Source organism: Dromiciops gliroides, chromosome 2 (genome assembly GCF_019393635.1).
Source record: "Dromiciops gliroides isolate mDroGli1 chromosome 2, mDroGli1.pri, whole genome shotgun sequence".
Lineage (NCBI taxonomy): Eukaryota > Metazoa > Chordata > Mammalia > Microbiotheria > Microbiotheriidae > Dromiciops > Dromiciops gliroides.
Window position 1 is genome coordinate 427,317,859 of NC_057862.1, and position 21,578 is coordinate 427,339,436.

Below are 21,578 nucleotides of genomic sequence, written 5' to 3' on the forward strand. Positions count from 1 at the left end.
AGAGGATACTAAAAAGGAGGGACATTAAACTTGCCAACTAAGGTCTGTATATTCAAAGCTTTTTCCAGTAGTAATGTATGGTTGTGAGAGTTGGACTATAAAGAAAGCTGAGCACTGCAAAATTCAAGGCTTTTGAATTGTGGTGATGGTAAAGACTTTTGAGAGTCTATTGAAGAGCGAGGAGATCAAATCAGTTAATACTTGTAGAAATTAATTCATACTATTCATTGACGAGACAAATTCTGAAGCTAAAGCTTAAATATTTTGACCACATAATGAGAAGATAGGACTCATGGAAAAGGCCCTGATGTTGGGGAAGATTGAAGGTAAAAGGAGGAGAGGAAGGCAGAGGATGAGATGCATAGTTAGTCATAGAAGCATGGAACATGAGCTTGGACAGACATCAGGCTATAGTGGACCTGGTGTGTTATGGTGCAAAGGGTCATGAAGAGTAGGAACCTACTCAATAATAACAAACACCAAGCAGAGCTGCTGGTGGAAAATGGAATTCACTTGGAATGTTGTGAACCTTCTATAAAAGAAGTCTTTGGCAGGAGTTTAATGCTCAGCCCTCCAATCAGAGGTGAGAGGTGATTGGGGAGGGGCGGGGTGAAGTACTGATTATCAACACCTGAGTCATTCTTCCGTGGTGATGAGATTTCAGGTTATCCTAGGGGAGGGCATTTTGTGCAGAAAAGGTAAGAAAAGATTATGCCCAAGGTCAGAGTCTGAGTTTCAACCACATGTCCTTGCTCTTTCCATCACTAACCTGCAGAGTCATCTTTACCTTAATGTCAGTTTCTACATCTGTTAAAGTTCTGTAATGCCTATGTGTCGGTCACATCTCTAGAAGCCTCAGAGGCTAAACTGTGAGTGTAAAGAAAAGCAGCATCCTTTCCTTCCCCCTACCTAGGTAGTACCGGCCCCACCCTCTATAAACTCTCCATGTTAATTAGGTGGGCGGACCCCGCAGCAGCTCGCACCTGTGCACCACAAGCCACACCCCAATATGCTAATAGGATGGGCGGCCTCAGCCCCTGGGCTACATCCCCCACAATGCAGCGCGCCTTCGGCCGACGTGGAGCTGCCAGTGGGTGGCGGAGGGTGGGGGTGCCCTATTGTGACGGATCGGGCGAGGAAGGGGAATAGGGGGCAGCGGGGGAACGCTCCTCCCGCCAGGACTGCACCATGAGCTCCCTGGGTGGGGAGACCCCATCGTCCGATCCCTCCTCTCCGCCCCCGCAGGACGACGGCATGATGTGGTGGTACCGTTGGCTGTGCCGGTTGGCCGGGGTCATGGGGGGCATCTGTGAGTATTCCCCGCCCCCACCCGTTGGCTCGTTCCTGTCTCCCCCGCCCCTCGGGCTAGGCTCGTGCGCATGCGTGCCTCTCCATTTCCCCCTTCCCTTACCCCCCAATCTTTTACACGCTTTGTGTAGGTCACCTCTCACTCCCCTCTACTCGAGTCTCTTGGATGAAATGCCATATCCAACCTTCAGCCCCCGAACTTTTTCCTTCCTACCACACTGCGACCCTGCCTGCACCCCATGACAAGCCGGGCTCCTGATTCAGCATATGTGTTATATGGAAAAACATTTTGTTTAGTGGGGAGGGCTGAGAACGAAGCTGCCCATCCATCTCTTCCTTCCCAACGTCACCCTCCTGCCGATCCCCCCAACAGCGTTATCCTATCCTTATTCACCGCAGCACTTTGTTGGAAACGTCCCTTTGTCGAGTAGAGTCCTTGGCTTCGTCCTTTATCACCAGCTCCCCTTCCCCTTCAGCGACCCCCAGCCCATTGCAACACACACACACACACACACACACACACACACACACACACACACACACACACACACGCGCGCGCGCGCGCGCGCGCGCGCGCGCAAATCTATCTCGGCATAGAGCAGAATGGGGTGGGGTGGGGTGGGTGGGGAGAGGAAAGATTTCCTAGATGGTAATTCTAGTTGTTAAAAACATACTGTGTTCAAAGCTCTCTGTGGGAACATAGATTTCGACTTGTAAAGGACCTTAGAAATAATAATAAATATTTGTTGTAACTGCATTTTGTGATACCAGCCATTTCCTTCCCAACCATACTGTAGGACCCAGAACCCTCCCCACTGGTAAACAGTAGCCTAGCAACTCTACCAGGGCAAAGTTGGGGAAATGTTAGGAGCCGCCCACTGCCCCTACCCCATGCTAAACCTTTCTCTTTCATCTAGATCCTATCCGGTAACATTTTCCTACTGTATCTATTGTCCCACGTGCAGTGTGACCCTGACTGAACGAGTCACTTCACCTCTGCCTCAGTTTCCTCATTTGTAAAATGGGGATAATAATAGCAACTGCCTACTTCTCAAGGTTATGATGAGGATTAAGTTGTAGAGCGCTTAGTTCAGTGCTTGGCACATAAAACTAGTGTTAGCTTTTATTATTATTATATATTTACAAAAATAATAAACATATTCATGGTGGGGGTGGGAGAGAGGTGAAACTCATTGTCAGATAGGGCAGATGAGACTAGTGGTGGGCAGCTAGAACTGAGGAAAGAATTGTCTCTACTCCCAGCTGACAAATGTTTGATCTCTGATTGACCTGTTCCTGCTACCCAACCCACTTCTAGTTTTTCCTCCTTTACGTTTAGTTGTATGTGCTTGGTCAAGGATAAGGATAGGGAGTGGACCTGTGATTTCATTAGTATAAGGAATTCCCACATGAGAATATTCCCTTTTACCAGTGCAGGTCAGAAGTAGATTGAGGAGGGGGCAGCTAGGTGGCACAGTGGCTAAAGTGCCAGCCCTGGTTTCAGGAGTACCTGAGTTCAAAGTCTGCCTCAGACACTTGACACTTATTAGCTGTGTGACCCTGGGCAAGTCATTTAACCTTCATTGCCCCGAAGAAAATAAAAGTAGATTGAGGAACTGGGAAATTAGGTATCAATCTGTATACTGAAGTCTCCTATTTTGAAGGGAGGATTGGGGTCAAAAAGGCAGACTATGAAGCAGGCACTGAAATCTTTGAGGAAAGGAGAATGGCCTGAAAGTTGATAAAGATCACTAGTGGTTGAATTTGTTGATAGTGTAATTTTAAATACTAGTTATTTAAATGATGTGAACCCCAAAAGAAGGGAAGTTATTGAATGATGGTATTTAAAGGGAAAGTCTGGAAGTAAAAATCAGGAGCAAGGGGTATTCTAACTTCCCTACAGAGACCAATAAATAGTGGGGTATATGAGAGAAAGTATAGAAAGGAAGGAAAATGAATTTTTAATATAGCAATCAGTACATTCGAAAGCTATCTCGCTCTTTTTCTGTGTACACATACACATGCACACACACAATATACACAGGGTAGGCCAAAAGTCATTATGTTTTAATAACTTTTGGAAAATTTTTTCTTTATTTTCCACCATTTATGCAATTTGATTTTTCACACATAATGTAAATTCATTTCCTATATATGCTGCATATGATACTATGGTATCATAAATTAAAAACAAAAAATAAAGGAGTTATTAAATATTGAAACCCCTTTGTGACTTTTGGTCCACACTGTACATAGTTACAGGTGTGTGTATATAATCTACTTAGCCATGCCTTCCTTTTTCCCACTGATACTAAGCATTATGAGTGTATTAGAGAGGTAGAGAAGGAGGAAAGGATGGGGTGGGGGTGGGGCAATTTGGGAAAGTGACTGAGATCTCTGGGATCCTGAAATAAGTTGTCATAAAGCAGACAAGAAAAGCCTAGCCACCTAGGTTAGATCAGGGTAGTGGCAGAGTCCTATATACCTCAGTTGCTCCTGATGGACTTGTAGTCCAATAATGGATATTCTGTTGGTAACTCTCATTAAATAAAAGTTTAACTATCAGCATTTTAAGAAGGCAAGGAGATTACATCATACATTCAATTCAATTTGACAAACATTTATTTTGTGCTTTGTGCTAGGCACCCAAAATGAAAAACAAGCATAGTCATATAATACAAATTCCCATGTTGGCAATGTTTAAAATGTGTATCTCATTCTGCATTTTAGTCTATCAACTCTGTCAGGAGTTGGGTAGCATTTATCATCGTTTCTTTAGAATCGTGATTGATTATTATGTTGGTCAGAATTCAAAATTGCTTATTTCTGTAGTGATGATGTTATAGTAGAAATTGTTCTGGTTCTATTCATTTCATTCTGCATCAATTCATACAAATCTTGCCAGGTTTCTATGAAACTCTTATTTTTCTTACTGCACAATAGTATTCCGATATATTCATATACCATGATTCGTTCAACTATTCCCCACTGGATGGGCACCCCATTAGTGTCCAGTTCTTTGCCATTACAAAAAAAAAAGCTGCTATAAGTATTTTTGTACATATAGGACCTTTTCCTCTTTTTTTGATTTCTTTTGGGTATTAATGTGTCATAGGATAAGCACAGTTAAGTTGGCATAGCTTGCTTTCCAGAGTGATTGGACCAATTTATAGTTCCACCAAATATGCATCAGTGTTCCTGTTTTCCTGCAGCCCATCCAACATTTGTCCTTTTCTTTTGTCAACTTTGCCAAAATGATGAATGTGAGGTGGAACATCTGCTTTGACTTCATTTACATTTCTCTCATTATTAGTGATTTGGAGCATATGACCTTAGGTAGTTTGAATTCCTTTTCTTAAAACTGTCTCAACCTAAGTTGAGTCTTGAAGGAAGCTAAAGACCCTAAGAGAGGGAGTAAAGAGGGAATGCATTAAGCTCTGATCAATGCATTGACTAGCCATGACTCAGAGAATCCAGGCTCAAGTATGCAGCTCCCTTTCTCATGGATCCTCTAGGTACCCAAGGAGACAGATATTTTTGATGATTGCCAGTGTGCAATTGTTTGACAGTGCTTATTTATTATATGGGAAGGTTTAAAAAAAATTGGTCAGTGGCCACATTTTGGTTATTAATGTACCTAGTAGTATGTAAATCAGATTAAATTTCTCTTCTGGAAAAAAAACTTGGTAGAGAAGACTAGTAATAATGATACCTGCCCCTGTGCCCCCCGCCAAAAAAAAAAAAGAAAATAGGAGTATTGAAGCATTTTTTAAAAAAGTGTACAAAAGAGAACAGAAAGAAGTTAAGAGAAAGTCACAGGCAAGCAGGACAGCTTTGAAACTCTCTTATACTTATTTTATATATATATTTTTTTTCTTTCTTTTTTGGTGGGGCAATGAGGATTAAGTGACTTGCCCAGGGTCACACAGCTAGTAAGTGTCAAGTGTCTGAGGCCAGATTTGAACTTATGTTCTTCTGAATCCAGGGCCAGTGCTTTATCCACTATGCCACCAAGATGCCCTATTTATTATATATTTTTAAAAAGTGATGTATAAGAGATTTATGATTACATGTTTGTGTGTATACACATATATATACACACATGAACACGTGTGTGTGTGTGTGTGTGTGTATATATAGTTTCCTTATTTCCCTGACTTCCTTCAAGAGAGCTCTCATTTCTGCAGGAGGCCTTGCTGGTCCTCCTCACTACTAGTGTCTTCCCTCTGAAATTACTATCAATTTACAGTGTCTATATCTTATATATGTAATATTTTGCATATTGTCTCCACTGTTGGAATTTTAATTCCTTGGGGGAACTCAGATTTTTTGTTTACACCTTTCTTTGAATCCTCAGCACAGTATTCAACATATAATAAGCACTTAATAAATGCCTATTGATTGTAAAAGAATTGATTCTGTTCTCAGTGTTTCTGAAATTCAGAATAACAAAACAAATCATTAAAGCTTAAAAAAAGGGGGAGGCTGGTACATTTCAATCATGCAGGACAACTTGATATGCTGAGTTAAAGGAACAGAATGTAGGTCAGTTTGGATGAAATGTAGAGTACATGAAAAAAGGGAGTCATGTGAAATTAGCCTGGAAAGATACGCTGTAGCCAAACTGAAGGTCTTTAAATGCTAAGTTGAGAAGTTTGTGTTTTATTTTCCAGGCAGCAAGGCAACCCACTAAAGACTCTTGAACTAGTGAATGATGAGAAGGGGAATGTGCTTTTGGTAATCAGTGGAGGATGGATTAGAGATTGAATATATTGGAAACAGGGAGACCAATTAGGAGATTGTTGCTATGGGGTAGGACAGGGGTGATGAAGGCCTGAATTAGGGTGTTCTGAACTAGAGCCTGACCATTTAAAAGATTTATAGCTGGGTGGCAAAGTACACAGAGACTGGAGTCAGGAAGACTGGAGTTTAAATTTGACCTCAGACATGTAATACTTGTGTGACCCTGGGAGAGTCATTTAACCTCTTTTCAGCTCAATTTCCTTATCTATAAAATGGGGGTGTGATATCACCTGCCTTGTAGGGTTGCTGTGAAGATGAAATGAAATAATAATTGTAAAGTGCTTAGTTAACACAGCGGCATATGGTAAGTGGTACATAAATGCTACCTAGTATTGTTGTTATGATCAATATGGAATAAGCATCAGTTATTTGCAATATTCACGTGTGAGGATGGAGGGAGGGACAAAAAAAAGTTACATGATAACTTTGTTGTATATTTATAATAGTCAGAACGACTTGGTCGCTCAAAGTTGTTCTTTGGTTTGGTCATCGTCCTGGCTAGCACATCACTCTGTGTTACCTGGAGTCACTGCCTCACACTGCACTTTGGCCTTCCCATCTGTAAAATGAGGAGTTTGAATTCAGTGGTCTCTGAGGGCCTTTCTAGCTCTAAAGTTTTATGATTCGATGACCTACTCCCCTCTCAAGTTGTTTGTTTTCCTTCTTCAAATTACCTCATGTTTAAGCCTCTAGACAGAATGTCAGCTTCTTGAGGGTGGGAATTCTGCGATTTAAAAAAAAATCTTTGTGTCTCAGGGGCAGCTAGGTGGCACAGTGAAGAGAACACTGGCCCTGGAGTCAGGAGAACCTGAGTTCAAATTCAGCTTCAGACACTTGACACTAGCTGTGTGGCCCTGGGCAAGTCACTTAACCCCAATTGCCTCACCCAATAAATAAATAAAGTAAAATAAAATAAAATCTTTGTGTCTCTATATCAAACACAACTCCTTGTGCATAAGAGGTGTTTATATAATAAATGTGCTTTGAATTGAATTAATCCAGAATTTAGGCAGCAAGCCTAGTCAACCATAAGGAAGAATAGCCCCTGGCATCATCATCTTTTTTTTTTAATAATATTTTTACTTAATAGTTTTGGGTTCCAGTTTTTATCCCTCTTTCCCTCTCCTCCCCCCTCCTTGAGGTGGCAAACAGTCTGAAATAGATTATACGTGTATGATTATGTAAAACAATACTTTATTTGTCATTTTGTACAAGAAAACTTGATTAAAGGAAAAAAATGAAAGTGAAAAAATAGTACATGCTCTGGTCTGTTTCATCAATATCAGTTCTTTCTTTGGAAGTGGATAGTATGTTTCATCAATAGTCCTTTGGGATTGTCTTGGATCATTGTATTGTTGAGAATAGTCAAGTCATTCACAGTTCTTTATCAAAAAATATTGCTGTTTCTGTGCACAGTGTTCTCTTGGTTTTGCTCACTTCACTACACAACAGTTCATACAAGTCTTTCCAGGTCTTTCTCAAGTCATCCTGCTTGTCATTTCTTATAGCACAATAATATTCCATCATCATCATATACCACAGTTTGTTTAGCCATTCTTCAACTAATGGGCATTCCTTTAATTTCCAATTCTTAGCCACCACAAAAAGATGCTAGAAATATTTTTGCACAAATAGGTCTTTTTCTCTTTTGGTAGATGTCTTCGGGATATAAACCTAGTAGTGGTATTGCTGGATCAAAGGGTATGCACAGTTCTATAGCCCTTTGGGCATAGTTCCAAATTGCTCTCCAGAATGGTTGGATCTTTTTACAACTCCACCAACAGTGGACTAGCGTCCCAGCTTTTCCACATCTCCTCCAACATCCAATATTTTCTGTTTTTGTTATATTTGCCACTCTGATAGGTGTGAGGTGATACCTGAGAGTTGTTTTAATTTGCATTCAGCATTTTTTCATATGCTTATAGATAGCTTTGATTTCTATGTCTGAAAACTGCTTGTTCATATCCTTTAACCATTTATCAATTGAGGAATGACTTGTATTTTTATGAATTTGACTCAGTTCTTTATATATTTGAGAAATAATGCCTTTATCAGATATTTGTTTCAAAAATTCTTTCCCAGTTTTCTAATTCCCTTGCATTCTTGGTTATATTAGTTTTATTTCTGTAAAAGCTTTTTAACTTTATAATCAAAATTATCTATTTTACATTTTATTTTATTCTATATATCTCCTTTGGTCCTAAATTCTTCCTCTGCCCATAAATTGGACAGAAAAATGATTCCATAATCCCTTAATTTACTTATGGTATCATCCTTTATGTGTAAATCATGTACCCATTTTGACCTTATTTTAGGATATGGTATGTGATGTTGTTGGTCTATGCCTAGTTTCTGCCATACTGTTTTCCAATTTTCCCAGCAGTTTTTGTCAAATAATGAGTTTTTGTTCCAAAAGCTTGGATCTTTGAGTTTATCATATACTAGATTACTATAGTCATCTACTATAGTATAATTTCTATCTATTCTATTCCACTGATTTACCTCTCTATTTCTTAGCCAGTACCAGAATGCTTTGATAATTACTGCTTTACAATACAGTTTGAGATTTGGTACTGCTGCACTACCTTCTTTCGTATTTTTTTCATTGATTCCCATGATATCCTTGAATTTTTGTTTGTCCAGATGAATTTTGTTATCATTTTTTCTAGTTCTATGAAAAATTTTTGATAATTTGATTGGTATAGCACTAAATAAATAACTTAGGTAGGATTGTCATTTTTATCATATTGGCTCTGCCTACTTATGAACAGTTAATATTTTTCCAGTTGTTCAGATCTGATTTTATTTCTATGAAAAGTGTTTTATAGTTCTGGTCATATAGTTGCTGCGTTTGTCTTGGTCACAGTTCTTTTCTTTTCTTCCTTTTTTCTTTTCTTTTCTTTCTTTCTTTTTTTTTTGGTGAGGCAATTGGGGTTAAGTGACTTGCCCAGGGTCACACAGCCAGTAAGTGTCAAGTGTCTGAGGCCGGATTTGAAGCCAGGTCCTTCTGACTCCAGGGCCGGTGCTCTATGGTCACAGTTATTTTAAATGGAATTTCTCTTTCTGTCTGTTGCTGGTCTTTATTGGTAATATATAGAAATGCTAATGATTTATGTGGGGTTTATTTTGTATCCTGCAACTTTGCTAAAGTTAATAATTTCAAGTAGCTTTTAGTTGGATTCTCTAGGATTTTCTAAGTATAACATCATATCATTTGCACAGTGATAGTTTTGTTTCCTCATTACCTATTCTAATTCCTTTAAATTTCTTTTTCCTCTCTTATTGCTATAGCTACCATTTCTAATGCAATATTAAATAATAGAGGTGATAATGGGCATCCTTGCTTCACCCCTGATTGTATTGGGATGGCTTTTAGGTTATCCCCGTTACAGATAATGTTTGCTGATGGTTTTAGATAAATAATATTTATCATTTTAAGGTAAGCTCCTTTTATTCCTGTGCTCTCTAGTGTTTTTAATAGGAAATGGGTTCTGTATTTTATCAAAGACCTTTTCTGCATCTATTGAGATAATGTATGATTTCTGTTGCTTTTGTTATTGATACGGTCAATTATGCTGATAGTTTCCTAACCAGTCCTGCATTCCTTGGTATAAATCCCACCTGGTCATAGTGTATGATCCTTGTAATATATTTCTGTAATTTTTTGCTAGTATTTTATTTTAAAATTTCGCATCAATATTCATTAGTGAGATTGGTCTATAATTTTCTTTCTCTGTTTTGGCTCTTCCTGGTTTGGGTTTTCCTGCACCATATTTATCTCGTAAAAGGAATTTGGTAGGATTCCTTCACTTATTTTTTTCAAATAATTTATATAATATTAGGACTAGTTGTTTTTTAAATGTTTGGCAGAATTCACTTGTGAATCCATCTGGTCCTGGGGATATTTTCTTAGGAAGTTCATTGATAGCTTATTCGATTTCTTTTTCTAAAATTAGATTATTTAAATATTTTATTTCTTCCTCTGCTAATCTGGGTAATTTATATTTTTGTAGATATTCATCTATTTCATTTAGATTGTCAAATTTATTGGCATATAATTGGGCAAAAAATCCTGATAATTGTCTTAATTTCCTCTTCATTGGTGGTGAGTTCACCCTTTTTATTTTTGAAACTAGTAATTTGGCTTTCTTTTCTTTTTTTGATCAAATTCACCAATGGTTTATCTATTTTATTGTTTTTTTTTTTATATAACCAGCTTCTAGTTTTATTCATTAATTCAGTGGTTTTCTTTCAGTTTTACTAATCTCTCCTTTGATTTTCAGGATTTCCAATTTGGTGTTTAGTTGGGGATTTTTAATTTGTTCATTTTCTAATTTCTTGTTAGTTGCATGCCCAAGTCATTGATTTCCTTTTTCACTACTTTATTGATGTAAGTAGTTAGGGATATAAATTTTACCCTAAGAACTGCTTTCCCTGGCATCATCTTGATGGAGAGTAGATGGTTGGCTTTGGGGTTTGGCTTGTTCATTTCCTTTCCCTATCTTTTGTAACCCAGATAAAATTTTACTGGAGAAATCCAGTCCTTGTTAGCCATATCAAGTGCAGGGAAGCTGGTGCAAGTTTAATGAACTGTTTGATAACTGCCCTGCCCTGCTGTGAGGCCTCAGGCTTCTTTCCTTGCTTAGTTGTCATATTTGTGCTTAGCATCTACCTTCCTCTCTTTGTAGTGAGCTTCTTTGTGCCTGGAATATGCAGTCCCCCACTATGCTCAAGCAAGTCTGACTCCAGTTTTGCTCATCCTCCTTAACCACACCCTTCCCAAAGTACAGGTTCTAGTCATATCACTTCCCTGCTCAATAAATTCCAGTGGTTCTCTACAGGCCCCTCTCTAGGGGGGTTATAGTGATATCCAACCTGGCTACAAACTGCCTTTTCAGCCCTTTGATTCATTACTTCCATTTACACTCTCTGTAGTCCAACCAGACTGGTCTTTTTGCTGTTCCTCTCATAGAGCACTCTTATCACCTGGCTCCATGTCTTTGTCCCCCAGACCTGGAATGTCTTCCCTCCTCTCCTCCAGCTCTTAGATCTCTGGTTTCTTTCCAGGCTAAGCCCAAGGATCATCTGTGTGGAGTCTTTCCTGATTCCCCGGCTGCTAATCTTCCTTCCTCCTCCCTGCCCCCCACCTTACCTTACTTTGTATCTACTTATCTGGAGATATATATATATATATCCAGAGAGGAGCATATATATATATTGTTACTCCCAATAGCATGAAAGCTTCTTAGGGACAAGGGATGCTTTCATTTTTGTCCCTTGTATTTGCCTCTAGACAGATATCTACCTGTTACTCCCAATAGCATGAAAGCTTCTTAGGGACAAGGGATGCTTTCATTTTTGTCCCTTGTATTTGCCTCTAGACAGATATCTACCTGTATCCCTCAATAGAATGAGAGTAAAAATCCCCAGGACAGAGTAGCCAAGGGCCAACACATAATAGACCCAATAAATGCTTGTTATTTAGAACTCAGTGCTTTCAGAGCCCTGGTCTACATCCCAGGGAGAATACTAGAGGAGACTACATTCTTGCCTATCCTAGAGTCAGATTGCTTGGACTGTAGTTGTGTCATAATGGAGTTGGGTAAATAGAACTCAACTTGACCTAGTCCTCTGATGTCCTGTGTGATTTTGCTTCTCTGAGCTTGGTTCTTAAATAAGTAAGTGTGTGTAAAAGTACTTTGTAAGGTTTAAATTGTTAGACAAACCTAAGGGATTGTATATTATTTAATGATGCACATTTCTAGTCAGGATTCCTGCTTGGCATCATTCCTTTTTTGCTGCTAATTCTAGTCAATATCTCTTGTTTTCAAGCTTGTGCAATTGCTGGCCTCTTCAATTGTATCACCATTTACCCACTCAACATTGCAGCTGGTGTATGGATGATGTAAGTAACAGCAAGGATCTGGTCTCTCTATTTGGTGGTCTGTTGGGTGGGTGTGGGTTCTAGGTCAGGACTCTTTTTTTAACCTTCATATATTCTACCCATCTTTTTGAAACAGCTGGTGGATAGAAACACTGGGCCTGGAGTCAGGAAGACCTGGATTCAAATATGGCCTTAGACACTAGCTCTGTGATCCTGGGCAACTCGCTTAACCCCTCTTTGCCTCAGTTTCTTCAGTTGTAAAATGGGGAGAATAATAGTACTTACCTCCCAAAGTTCTTGTCAGGATTAACTGAGATATTTGTAAAGTGCTTAGCATAGTGTCTGCTATCTACTAGATGCTTAATGAATACATAATTCCTGCCTTCCCGCCTTCCTTCTCTCCTTCCCCACCTCCCCTTCCATCCTTCACCCCTCTCCCCTCCTCTGTCTTCCTTTCTTCCCTCCCTTCTCCTTTCCTTCCTAGACTCAGATAGGGAGTCTCATACTCAGACTCTTATTTGAGCATTATGCATGGATTTCCACATTGTAAAAAGAATTTGGAAAAACTAAATATCTTTGTGGGATCCTAGACATCAGTGAAATATGAGGTGGAGGCCAGGGCTGTGAGAATCAGGCTGCAGTAAAGGCATATGCAGGTACCAGTGACATTAATACATTTGGGATAGGAAGATTAGGGATTCTGACCCTGGGGCCAGCCTGATAGTGAGGCAAGGTTTACCTCAATTAGATGATTTTTAGATATTTCCTTGTGCTGTTTTTGCCTGTTTCTATTAATTCATAGTTTTTATATTGTGTTGGAATGCTTCTTTATTTTTGAGGGTTTTTTCCTTCTTAAAAATAATTTTTTGAGAGTTTCTGGTAGTTACTTTTCTTTTTGGCATTTTCGTGCCTATTTTTGAGGGGAATATTGAGGAATTGGACTTTTTCCCACCTCCCACATTTCTGTCTCCCACTGCTTACATACTTCCTGCTGGAGTGGAAATTAGTACCTTCACATAGCTGTTCTGAGGTCATGGGTGGGAGAAGTAGGTCAGTGATAGCATCTGGCTGGCAGGGGGAGGCAGAGGCACTGGGGAAAGCTAAATACCAACCTTGGAGAAGGTCCAGAGAGGAGCTCCCAAAGAGATAGAAAACAGGTTATTTTTCAAGAGTTGGCAGAGAAGAAAAGGTCAGTATTCCTCATGTCTGAAAAGTTAGTTGCAAGGAATATGCTGAGTAGTTCCACTGAGGACCAAACAAGAGAAAATGGGGAGTTGCTAACTAGATATAGAATATTTTAGGATCAGTTAGACATAAAGCATTTGCCTTTCATAGGTTATAAGCCCAAAGAGTTAGAAACTAAAGAGGACTGGGGAGTAGTAGTTTATGTCCAGAGAATTTTAAAGATAGCTATCTATTCATTACTACTGGCTTATATATTCATAGAGTGGCAGGAATATCAGAGCTGTAGGCAATTTTGGAAACTGTAATTCAAACCCTTGTTTTAAAGAGGAGGACAGCTGAAGCCCAGAAAGGCAGTGCCTTGTCCAGGATCATGTGGTGAATTAATAGTGGAATGCCCCGCCCAGCTAAGAGAGGGCTGGATAATATAATCATTTGAGGTCCCTCCAGTTCCAAGGGTATTGAGTCCAACTTATTTTAAAATTATTTTTCTCCTGAGCAGAGATTGTTTTTTTCCCCCAGCTACCATTTGGCCAGTAAGCACATTCTTTTTTTTTTTTTTTTTTTTTTTTTTTTTTTTTTAGTGAGGCAACTGGGGTTAAGTGACTTGCCCAGAGTCACACAGCTAGTAAGTGTTAAGTGTCTGAGACCGGATTTGAACTCAGGTCCTCCTGACTCCAGGGCCGGTGCTCTATCCACTGCGCCATCTAGCTGCCCCCAGTAAGCACATTCTTAATCAGATAATTTATGTAAAACACTTGCTTCTGTGATAGCCACCAAGAGAATAGGAGAAGTATAAGACCCAGAATCTCACCTCAAGGAATTTACATGAGAATTGGGAAAATAAAATGAACATCCAGAAAACAATTAGAGAATGTGTTGGATTGCTGCAGTGCTATATGCAGTAGCATTCCAAGATGGATGAGTTTTGTGGCCTTATGGCCAAGGACAGCTTCCCGGAAGAAGTACAGCCTGAACTATCCTTCGTAGGATGGGTAGGATTAAGATCAGTGACTGAGAGACTTGGGAGATCCTTCCACATCCTTCTCAGAGTCCTTTTCATTAACAATACAAATGACAGGTAAGCATGCTTGGAACAGTCATTGAGTGGAGTTTGGTTTGCCTTGTACAATTGGCCTGCACCTTGACTTTTACCATTTCTCTTCTGCCTCCTGCAGGTTAAATGCCTTCATCTTATTTTTGTGTGAGGCACCTTTCTGCTGCCAGTTCATTGAATTTGCAAACACTGTTGCTGACAAGGCTGACCGGCTGAGGCCTTGGCAGAAAGCTGTCTTCTACTGTGGGTAAGGAGGCCTGACTAGCAGCCAGAGAAACTTCATCATATTAATTATTTGGTAGCTTCCCTACCTGGAACACAATGGCTAGGATTGCTACATGCAAATTATCCTAAATGATTTTCCCCTTTAATATTCATTGTTTTTCCACTTAAACATTACCTGCTAGGAGAATAGGAACTGAGATTGATCAAGTGGAGAGGAGAAGATTGAGGGGTGGCTTCATAACAGTATTTACCATAATTCTGTGGAGAGCTTAGCACTTGCTTTTGTATGCTCTGCTGAAGTTACTTCACTAAGTATTTGCTGAGCTCTTAAGTCAGCCCTAGTTTAGCCTGTATAGGGATGGAGAGTAAGAGAGATGTGAGACATCGTCTCTACACTTAAGCTTATAGTCATGGTAGAAATATAAGACATATCCATGATATGGGGACACACAGAATCAAATGAGTGCCTCAATACTGAGACACTAGCTCCATTGTGTATTTTTTTGTTTGTTTGGTTTTGGTTTTTTGGGGTTTTGGTGAGGCAATTGGGGTTAAAGTGACTTGCCCAGGGTCACACAGCTAGTAAGTGTTAAGTGTCTGAGGCTGGATTTGAACTCTGGTCCTCCTGAATCCGGGGTCGGTGCTCTATCCACTGCGCCACCTAGCTGCCCCCCTCCATTGCATATTAAAGGTGGGAATTTGGGGTGCTTAGCTCTGTGCTAAGTGCTATGGGCAATACAGAAAAGTATGAAACCCTGGAGTTCTCCCTATAGCTCAGGTATAAGATGCAGGCTGGAATAGATCTTCTGTTGTAAAAAGAGGGCTGACTTGGGAGTTAAGACCCGGGTTCTAGGCCTGGCTTTGCCACTGATTTGTTGTATAACTTTAGAGAAGTCATATTCTCTCCTTGGGCCTTAGGTTTCCCCATCTGTAAAAGGAGAAGTTTATACCAGATGATCTCTAAGAAGATCATCAGAGTGAGGTGGAGTTGGTCTGGAAATGAAAGGGGGCAACTTCACAAACAAATAGTGTAGAGGGCCCGGCCTCTAAGGAGCCCCTGTAATCTCTGGTTTTCTTGTCTCTTTCTCCATAGGATGGCAGTTTTCCCCATTGTCATCAGCCTGACTTTGACCACCCTCCTGGGAAATGCTATTGCCTTCTCCACAGGCGTGCTTTATGGACTTTCTGCACTTGGCAAAAAGTATGTGTTCTTCTTCAGCTTATTTCGATGTTGCCAGCCCATTTATTACTCTTGACTATCCTGACTCCTGTGACTCAGCAAGATCTGGAGGTTCTTCCCAGTTTGCAGTTGAGACCATGTAGGAATGGAATGCAGTGGCTGAGCAAGATCAGCAGCTCAGCTTTTCTGATGAATTGATAACCCCTGTAAGGTCCTAAGGGAGCACATTACAGAGAAAGGCAGGATAAACATGCCTGAGATTCCCCACGTGCCATCCTCTGACTGGAAAGTGCCATGGCGTCTCTCTAAAAGTCTAGAGAATACTGAGAAGGGTCAGTCACCAGGTCAGTTGGGAGTCAAATGTAAAGAATCATGGAGTTGAAGAATATGACAGCATTGTGGAACCAAAGAGGTGGGGATGAGTAGGAGATAAAGCATCAGTGACGCTATGGGGGCTGATCTCTCTGGCTTTCTGACTCCCTGCCAGGTCATTTCTTACCAACTCTTGGAGTTTAGCTGGAGTCCAGGTGAGAATAGGGAATCAGGAGACCTGATTCTGCCACTAAGTAGCTCTGTGACCGTAGCAGATTGCTTCCCTTTTTTCCGCCTCAGTTTCCACATCTTTAAAATGAGGGAGTTAGACTAGACCATCTCTAAAGTCCCTTCCTGCTCTGATTCCTTTTAAATGAGAAATCAGAGTAAGGTGTGGTTAGTCTTTGGCAAAAACTGGTGCCAGCAGCTGCTCTTGCACTATACACAGGACTGAGGACAGTAATTTGAGTCAGCAGCGAGACAAAACAGTTGATATCAGAAGAGCCCATCTCACAAGAGGACTGTGCATATGACAAACTGGGGACAGGGTTAGTCAATCTGTTTCTGGTTTAAACCTCCCCAAATAAAACCCCCTATGCTTAGCAGCATCTCCCTATATCTCCCACAACAAAATTGACATGAGGGGCCAAGTTCCTTGGAATCTATAATTTATGGTTATAGAGTTTTCCTAGAGCTTAATCTGCCCTAACTTTAGCCTCATCTTATGGGAGGAAAGCTATGGTTTGTTTCTTGCTTCTTACTCTGATGGTATCTTGACTCCTTTTTTCTCTGCAGGGGTGATGCAATTTCCTATGCAAGAATCCAGCAGCAGAAGCAGCAGGCAGATGAGGAGAAACTGACAGGGACCCTTGAAGGGGAGCTGTGAGCATCTGGCCCAGGATCGGGGCCTTCCTCTGTGGCCTTAAGATGAACCTTTCTTCTCTAGTTCCAGTTTCCTGGCCCTCACACCTTCCCTTTCTGTGGGAGGACAGACACTTGGTCAAAGTGTGGAGTGGAGTAGACGAGGACTATTCACGGCAACTTTGAGAAAAGCATTTAAGGAGGAACTCTTGCACAGTGCCTAGCATATAGTGAGTGCTTGGGAAACACTAACTCAGGTGTCCCTGTCTCTCCATCTTTCTCACCCTAGCCCTTGAAGACACACTTGCATCCTCCACCAGACTTGCATCTTTTGGATCTGCCTATTGACTCCAAGTCAGCTAGGGATGAAATTACAAGATCTGTGGCAGGCAGGCAGGCAGGCACTACAGAAAATTGGAGCAGAAATCACGAACCACAAGTCAGGTCTGGAAGACAAGAGTCCTGTGGAGGACATTTGGCTGCCCAGCTTCTTGGGGCCATGAGAACTTCAGTTGGAAATGGGACAAAGCAAGCAATCTCTTTCACATTTGCTGCCCCTATAGACTAGTTTGTAACCGGCTGCCAGATTGACTTTCATACTTAATATATTTTGAAAATGATCTGATTATTCAACAGGGATGCAGGAGTAAACACTGCTTCCCCATGTTCACTGCCAGCCTGAAACAAGCTTTTTTCCCTGTTCTTCAGAGGTAGGAGATACCTTAGATTCTGGCCTTACTATCCAGGACAGGGGAGAACATCCCCATAACATCTGTTGCCATCAAACTGACATTCAAGGCCATTTCTGAATCAGGGACAAAGTATGGTTCAGTGATGGCAGGGACTACATTTCAAGAGGCCAGGGTCTGATATTTGATCTGCCTTCACAAGGAGTCAGATCCGGGAGGTGTGGGCATAAGGCATCGTCTTGATCTTGGGCCTAGTTTAGCCTTCTATTTCTCCCTCTGTGCCTTTTGTCCCTCCATCTCCCCCACTCTGTGCATCAAGTTATGGAACTTGGAAAGCTCTGGGTCCTTCTAAGCTATTTGTAAAGGTCCCTCCAGTTTCTCTGATCACCCCTTCTTTATATTATACTTGGGATGCAAAAGGCTTTGGAGTGAAAAGATATACTTGAGTTTATTAACATGTGAGATGTCCTTCCTCCCAGTAGTTCCTTTGACCCTGCCCTGGTAGTGCTGGGGCCAGCAGGAGCTCAGAGCTGGGATGACTGGTTAGGTCATTGTGTTCCCCATAGACCTCACCATGCTACAGGCCAGGAATGTTCTTCATTGGTTCCCACAAGAAGGAAAGAAAGTTGAAACCATTGCAGGAGTGATGGGGGAAGAGTGATGTTCCCTGCACTTTTCTCTGAATCTCCATGAGATGTAATGCAAATTGCTCCATATGCCTTCCTACCTGTCACTTGGTGATCCCCCATGGGCCTCCCAGGGCCAGGGATGGCCAAGGCTTGCTATCAGTATGAGGTGCTTGGTGCTAAGATCTTCAGAGAACCACTCCTGAGCCTTCCTATAGGTGAACGCTGGGCAGGGGCTCTGATGCAGGTCTTCCTCAGTGACCCAAGCCCCACCTGTGTGACCGATATAGAACCTTTCTCCATGAACTTTTGGATTGTAGTTTTGGATTCATCATCCCTCAGCAAGATGGATATCTCTTCCAGGCCCATGGTGATGTGGGCAGAAATCACACCAGCTGACTCTGAAACCCAAAGTCCCAACTTCTACCTTCCTTTCTCAAATGTCTACATGTACTGTTCTTCCCCGTAATGAGAGAGTATTTCCTCCTGTCTACCTTTTTTTTTCCTCCACGCCCTCAAATCCAGTGAATCATCTCATGGGAGCTGCAGAAGAGATGTGGATGTTTGGTAGTGAAGCCAGGGTGAGATAGCTCAGTGGTTGGTGTACTGCCCCAAATTAAAGGCAGAGATGCTGGCCTGATCAAGGCCTCTCTGCATTGTGGCATTAATGTCTGTCCCAGATTGGGATCTGGGCATGGAGAAGAAGCACACATTAGAAACATTTATTCTTCTACTACAAGCTATTTGCTTCCTAGACTACTCCCTAATCTCATTTGCCACCCTTCCTTCTCAGACGTATCTCCTCCAGTGCCTGGGACTTCAAACTACACATCACCCACAGTAATCATTCAGTGCAATGGTCTGATCTCAGCTGGTGGAAAAGTTTAACTTAATCCTATCCTACGCTGGAACAAGACAGACCCCCCTGGAGTTCCTTTGGTTATAGGCCCTGAAGGACTTTGGGCTTGCTTCTAAATGGGGAGTGCTAGAGGCCTGCCCGGCCAAGGCATGAACTAGACCTTTGCACTTAGTTGTTCCAGATTGGCTTGGGGGAATGGGGATATGGGTTCTTTATTGAGTCCTCTGCTAATATTTCAGAGGATTTTCACCTTGTGGGAAGGTGTTTCTCATCTTCTTTCTTCTTGCTGCAATTTTAATTACTGATTCCAGGTAGATCTGTAAGTTGGGGTGGAGAAAGGAGTTTTTCTGCTATCTTCCATCCCTCAAGGGATTTGGACTTAGCTTATGAAAATACAAACTGTTTGGGAGCTGGACTCCCAAATGAGCCATTGTGTGTGTGTCTAAGAGAATTTGTACCCCAGACTGTCCTACTGGCAGGGTCATTGTTCACTTGAATTCAACCTGACCTGTGAGTTTTTGACTAGATGGAACCTTTAGGGATTTATTGCTGAGGTTACTGTTTTGTATTTTTTTAAGACAGTGATCTGACTTCACTGCCTCTTTGTGTCCCGTGGCCTAGTTGGCTCTTTCCTATAACTCATCAGTGGCCTTAACTGACATCCAGGCCACCAATGGCAGCAATCAGCATTTATTAGTCCCCAGAGGATGCAAGGACCTATCACTGTTAACAATCTCAGAAGAACTAGTGTAGGCCCTTGTAGTGGGCCAGGCCCTATCTCTTTCTCGGTGCAAAGGGATTGATTGATCCCTGTGTAATATTTTATATTGGCTATCAGAGGCCCAACTATTGTACAAGTAAAAACACTATAGAGCTGGTGTATCTTGAGCAAGATAGAATCATAATAATGTCTTAGATATAACACTAGCCATAATCCTACAGGAGCCATGTTACCAGGAAGGACTGAGTGATGGTTGAATGTTAAATTCTCCTCATGAGGAGCTATGGGTATCTTGCACAGTTTCTAGAAATGGAAAACTACAAAAGTAAGACATTAAACCTTTTCTAGAAAATAGCAGGTCTTCCTATTATCACAGTCATGGTATGGTTGACTTTGTGGAAAGAGGTGAGCCTGTTAGCATGGAGCCATCACTGTCTACAGAGCCGGCCCAAGCTTAGTCTCAGCAAGGTATTTAAGGATAAGATGGAATTCGGCTCTCTGGAGAAAGGAGGTAGCCCAGGCCTCTTTGGAAACATCATTTTTTAGTTCATGGATCACTACAGTGCCTCTCAGCCATAAGTGTCCCAAACAGGATCTGAGAAGCATTGAATCAAAAACATTGTGGGAGAAGGCAGCACATATTCTCCTATGCTTGCAAGATTATCCCATCTTTTTGTGTATGCAGTGAATAAAAGACCATTCTACCTCCTTATAGAGTGAAGTGGAGATTTGTCTTCTTTTAAAAAAACAACAGTTGTTTTAAAAAAAAATCAAGTAAAAACTAAGAAGCAGGGACCCCACTACAGAAGGGTTGCAGTTTACAGAGGAATCTGGTAGTGCATCTGAATGATTCCCCTGTCGGGTCTATGTTTGCCTTCCTGGCCCCTTTGACAGTTTGTGTTGTACACTTACCTGTATATTTACTACTGTAGCTCAGGCAGTTACTCAGGGAATTCAGGGGAGGTTTAGGTTGAGTGTTAGCAACACCTTATTCCTGTGCTCTGTTCGGGTTTCCCTGAGAAGCAGCCTTCAAACAGTAGACAGAGACACTTTAAGGGGGCAGCTAGGTGGCACAGTGGATAAAGCTAGTTACTAGCCCTGGATTCAGGAGAACCTGAGTTCAAATCTGGCCTCAGACACTTGACACTTACTAGCTGTGTGACCCTGGGCAAGTCACTTAACCCTCATTGCCCTGCAAAAAAAAAAAAAAAAGAAAGTAGACAGCAACCTCAGGGGCTGCTGACAATATGTGACTTAAACCAAGAAAGGAAGGCTGTTTTTCAGACCCATGGGGATTTGGGTACATTGGTGCTTTGAATCTGAATGGTAGAATTGGAAGGAATCTCACAAGTTGTCTAGTAGAACTCTTTTTATAGATGAGGGGTTTGAGACCTAGAGAGGAGAGAGAGCACATAGAGCTTAGGACAGGAGCCAAGACTAGTCCAAGGGTTTCCTGACTCACAGGCCAGTGTTCTTCCCATTGTACCACATGATATCCAGAATAAGGAGCAAAGGGAGTCTGAGGAAGATTCATCTATCCTGAGCCATAGGGGGTTTTAGACTTGAATATTTATTTCCTCTTCCCCAACTTTCTCTATTAACCTAGATTTTTCCTTGTTTGGGTTTCCAGTGTAATTTGCATTTTGAGCAATAAAATGTGGCATTTGTCAGTATGACTTTTATTTTTTTTTTTTCCTTAAAGCTTAGCCTCTCTGAATGTGTGAGCCTGAAAACAAGTGTTATGGGTTGCCTACCAAATGGAAGTTTGGGGCAGGGCTAACTACATTCGTCATATCATAAGGATCATCAAGATTGTTACCATTGGAGATGACTGCAAGGATAAGGCATAAAAAAGGCTGAGTAAAAATCCC

The 21,578-nt window shown here is 41.3% G+C and overlaps 1 protein-coding gene across 1 annotated transcript; it reads left to right on the plus strand.

Moving 5' to 3' along the window:
* Positions 1 to 1,104: 1,104 nt before the first annotated feature.
* CACFD1 (calcium channel flower domain containing 1) lies at positions 1,105 to 20,953 on the plus strand. Its single transcript, XM_043984670.1, has 5 exons — positions 1,105 to 1,309; positions 11,944 to 12,016; positions 14,356 to 14,481; positions 15,553 to 15,660; positions 16,747 to 20,953. Exons 1-5 carry the CDS (start codon positions 1,189 to 1,191, stop codon positions 16,835 to 16,837), a joined length of 519 nt encoding a protein of 172 aa, XP_043840605.1. The 5' UTR covers positions 1,105 to 1,188; the 3' UTR covers positions 16,838 to 20,953.
* The last annotated feature ends 625 nt before the right edge of the window (positions 20,954 to 21,578 follow it).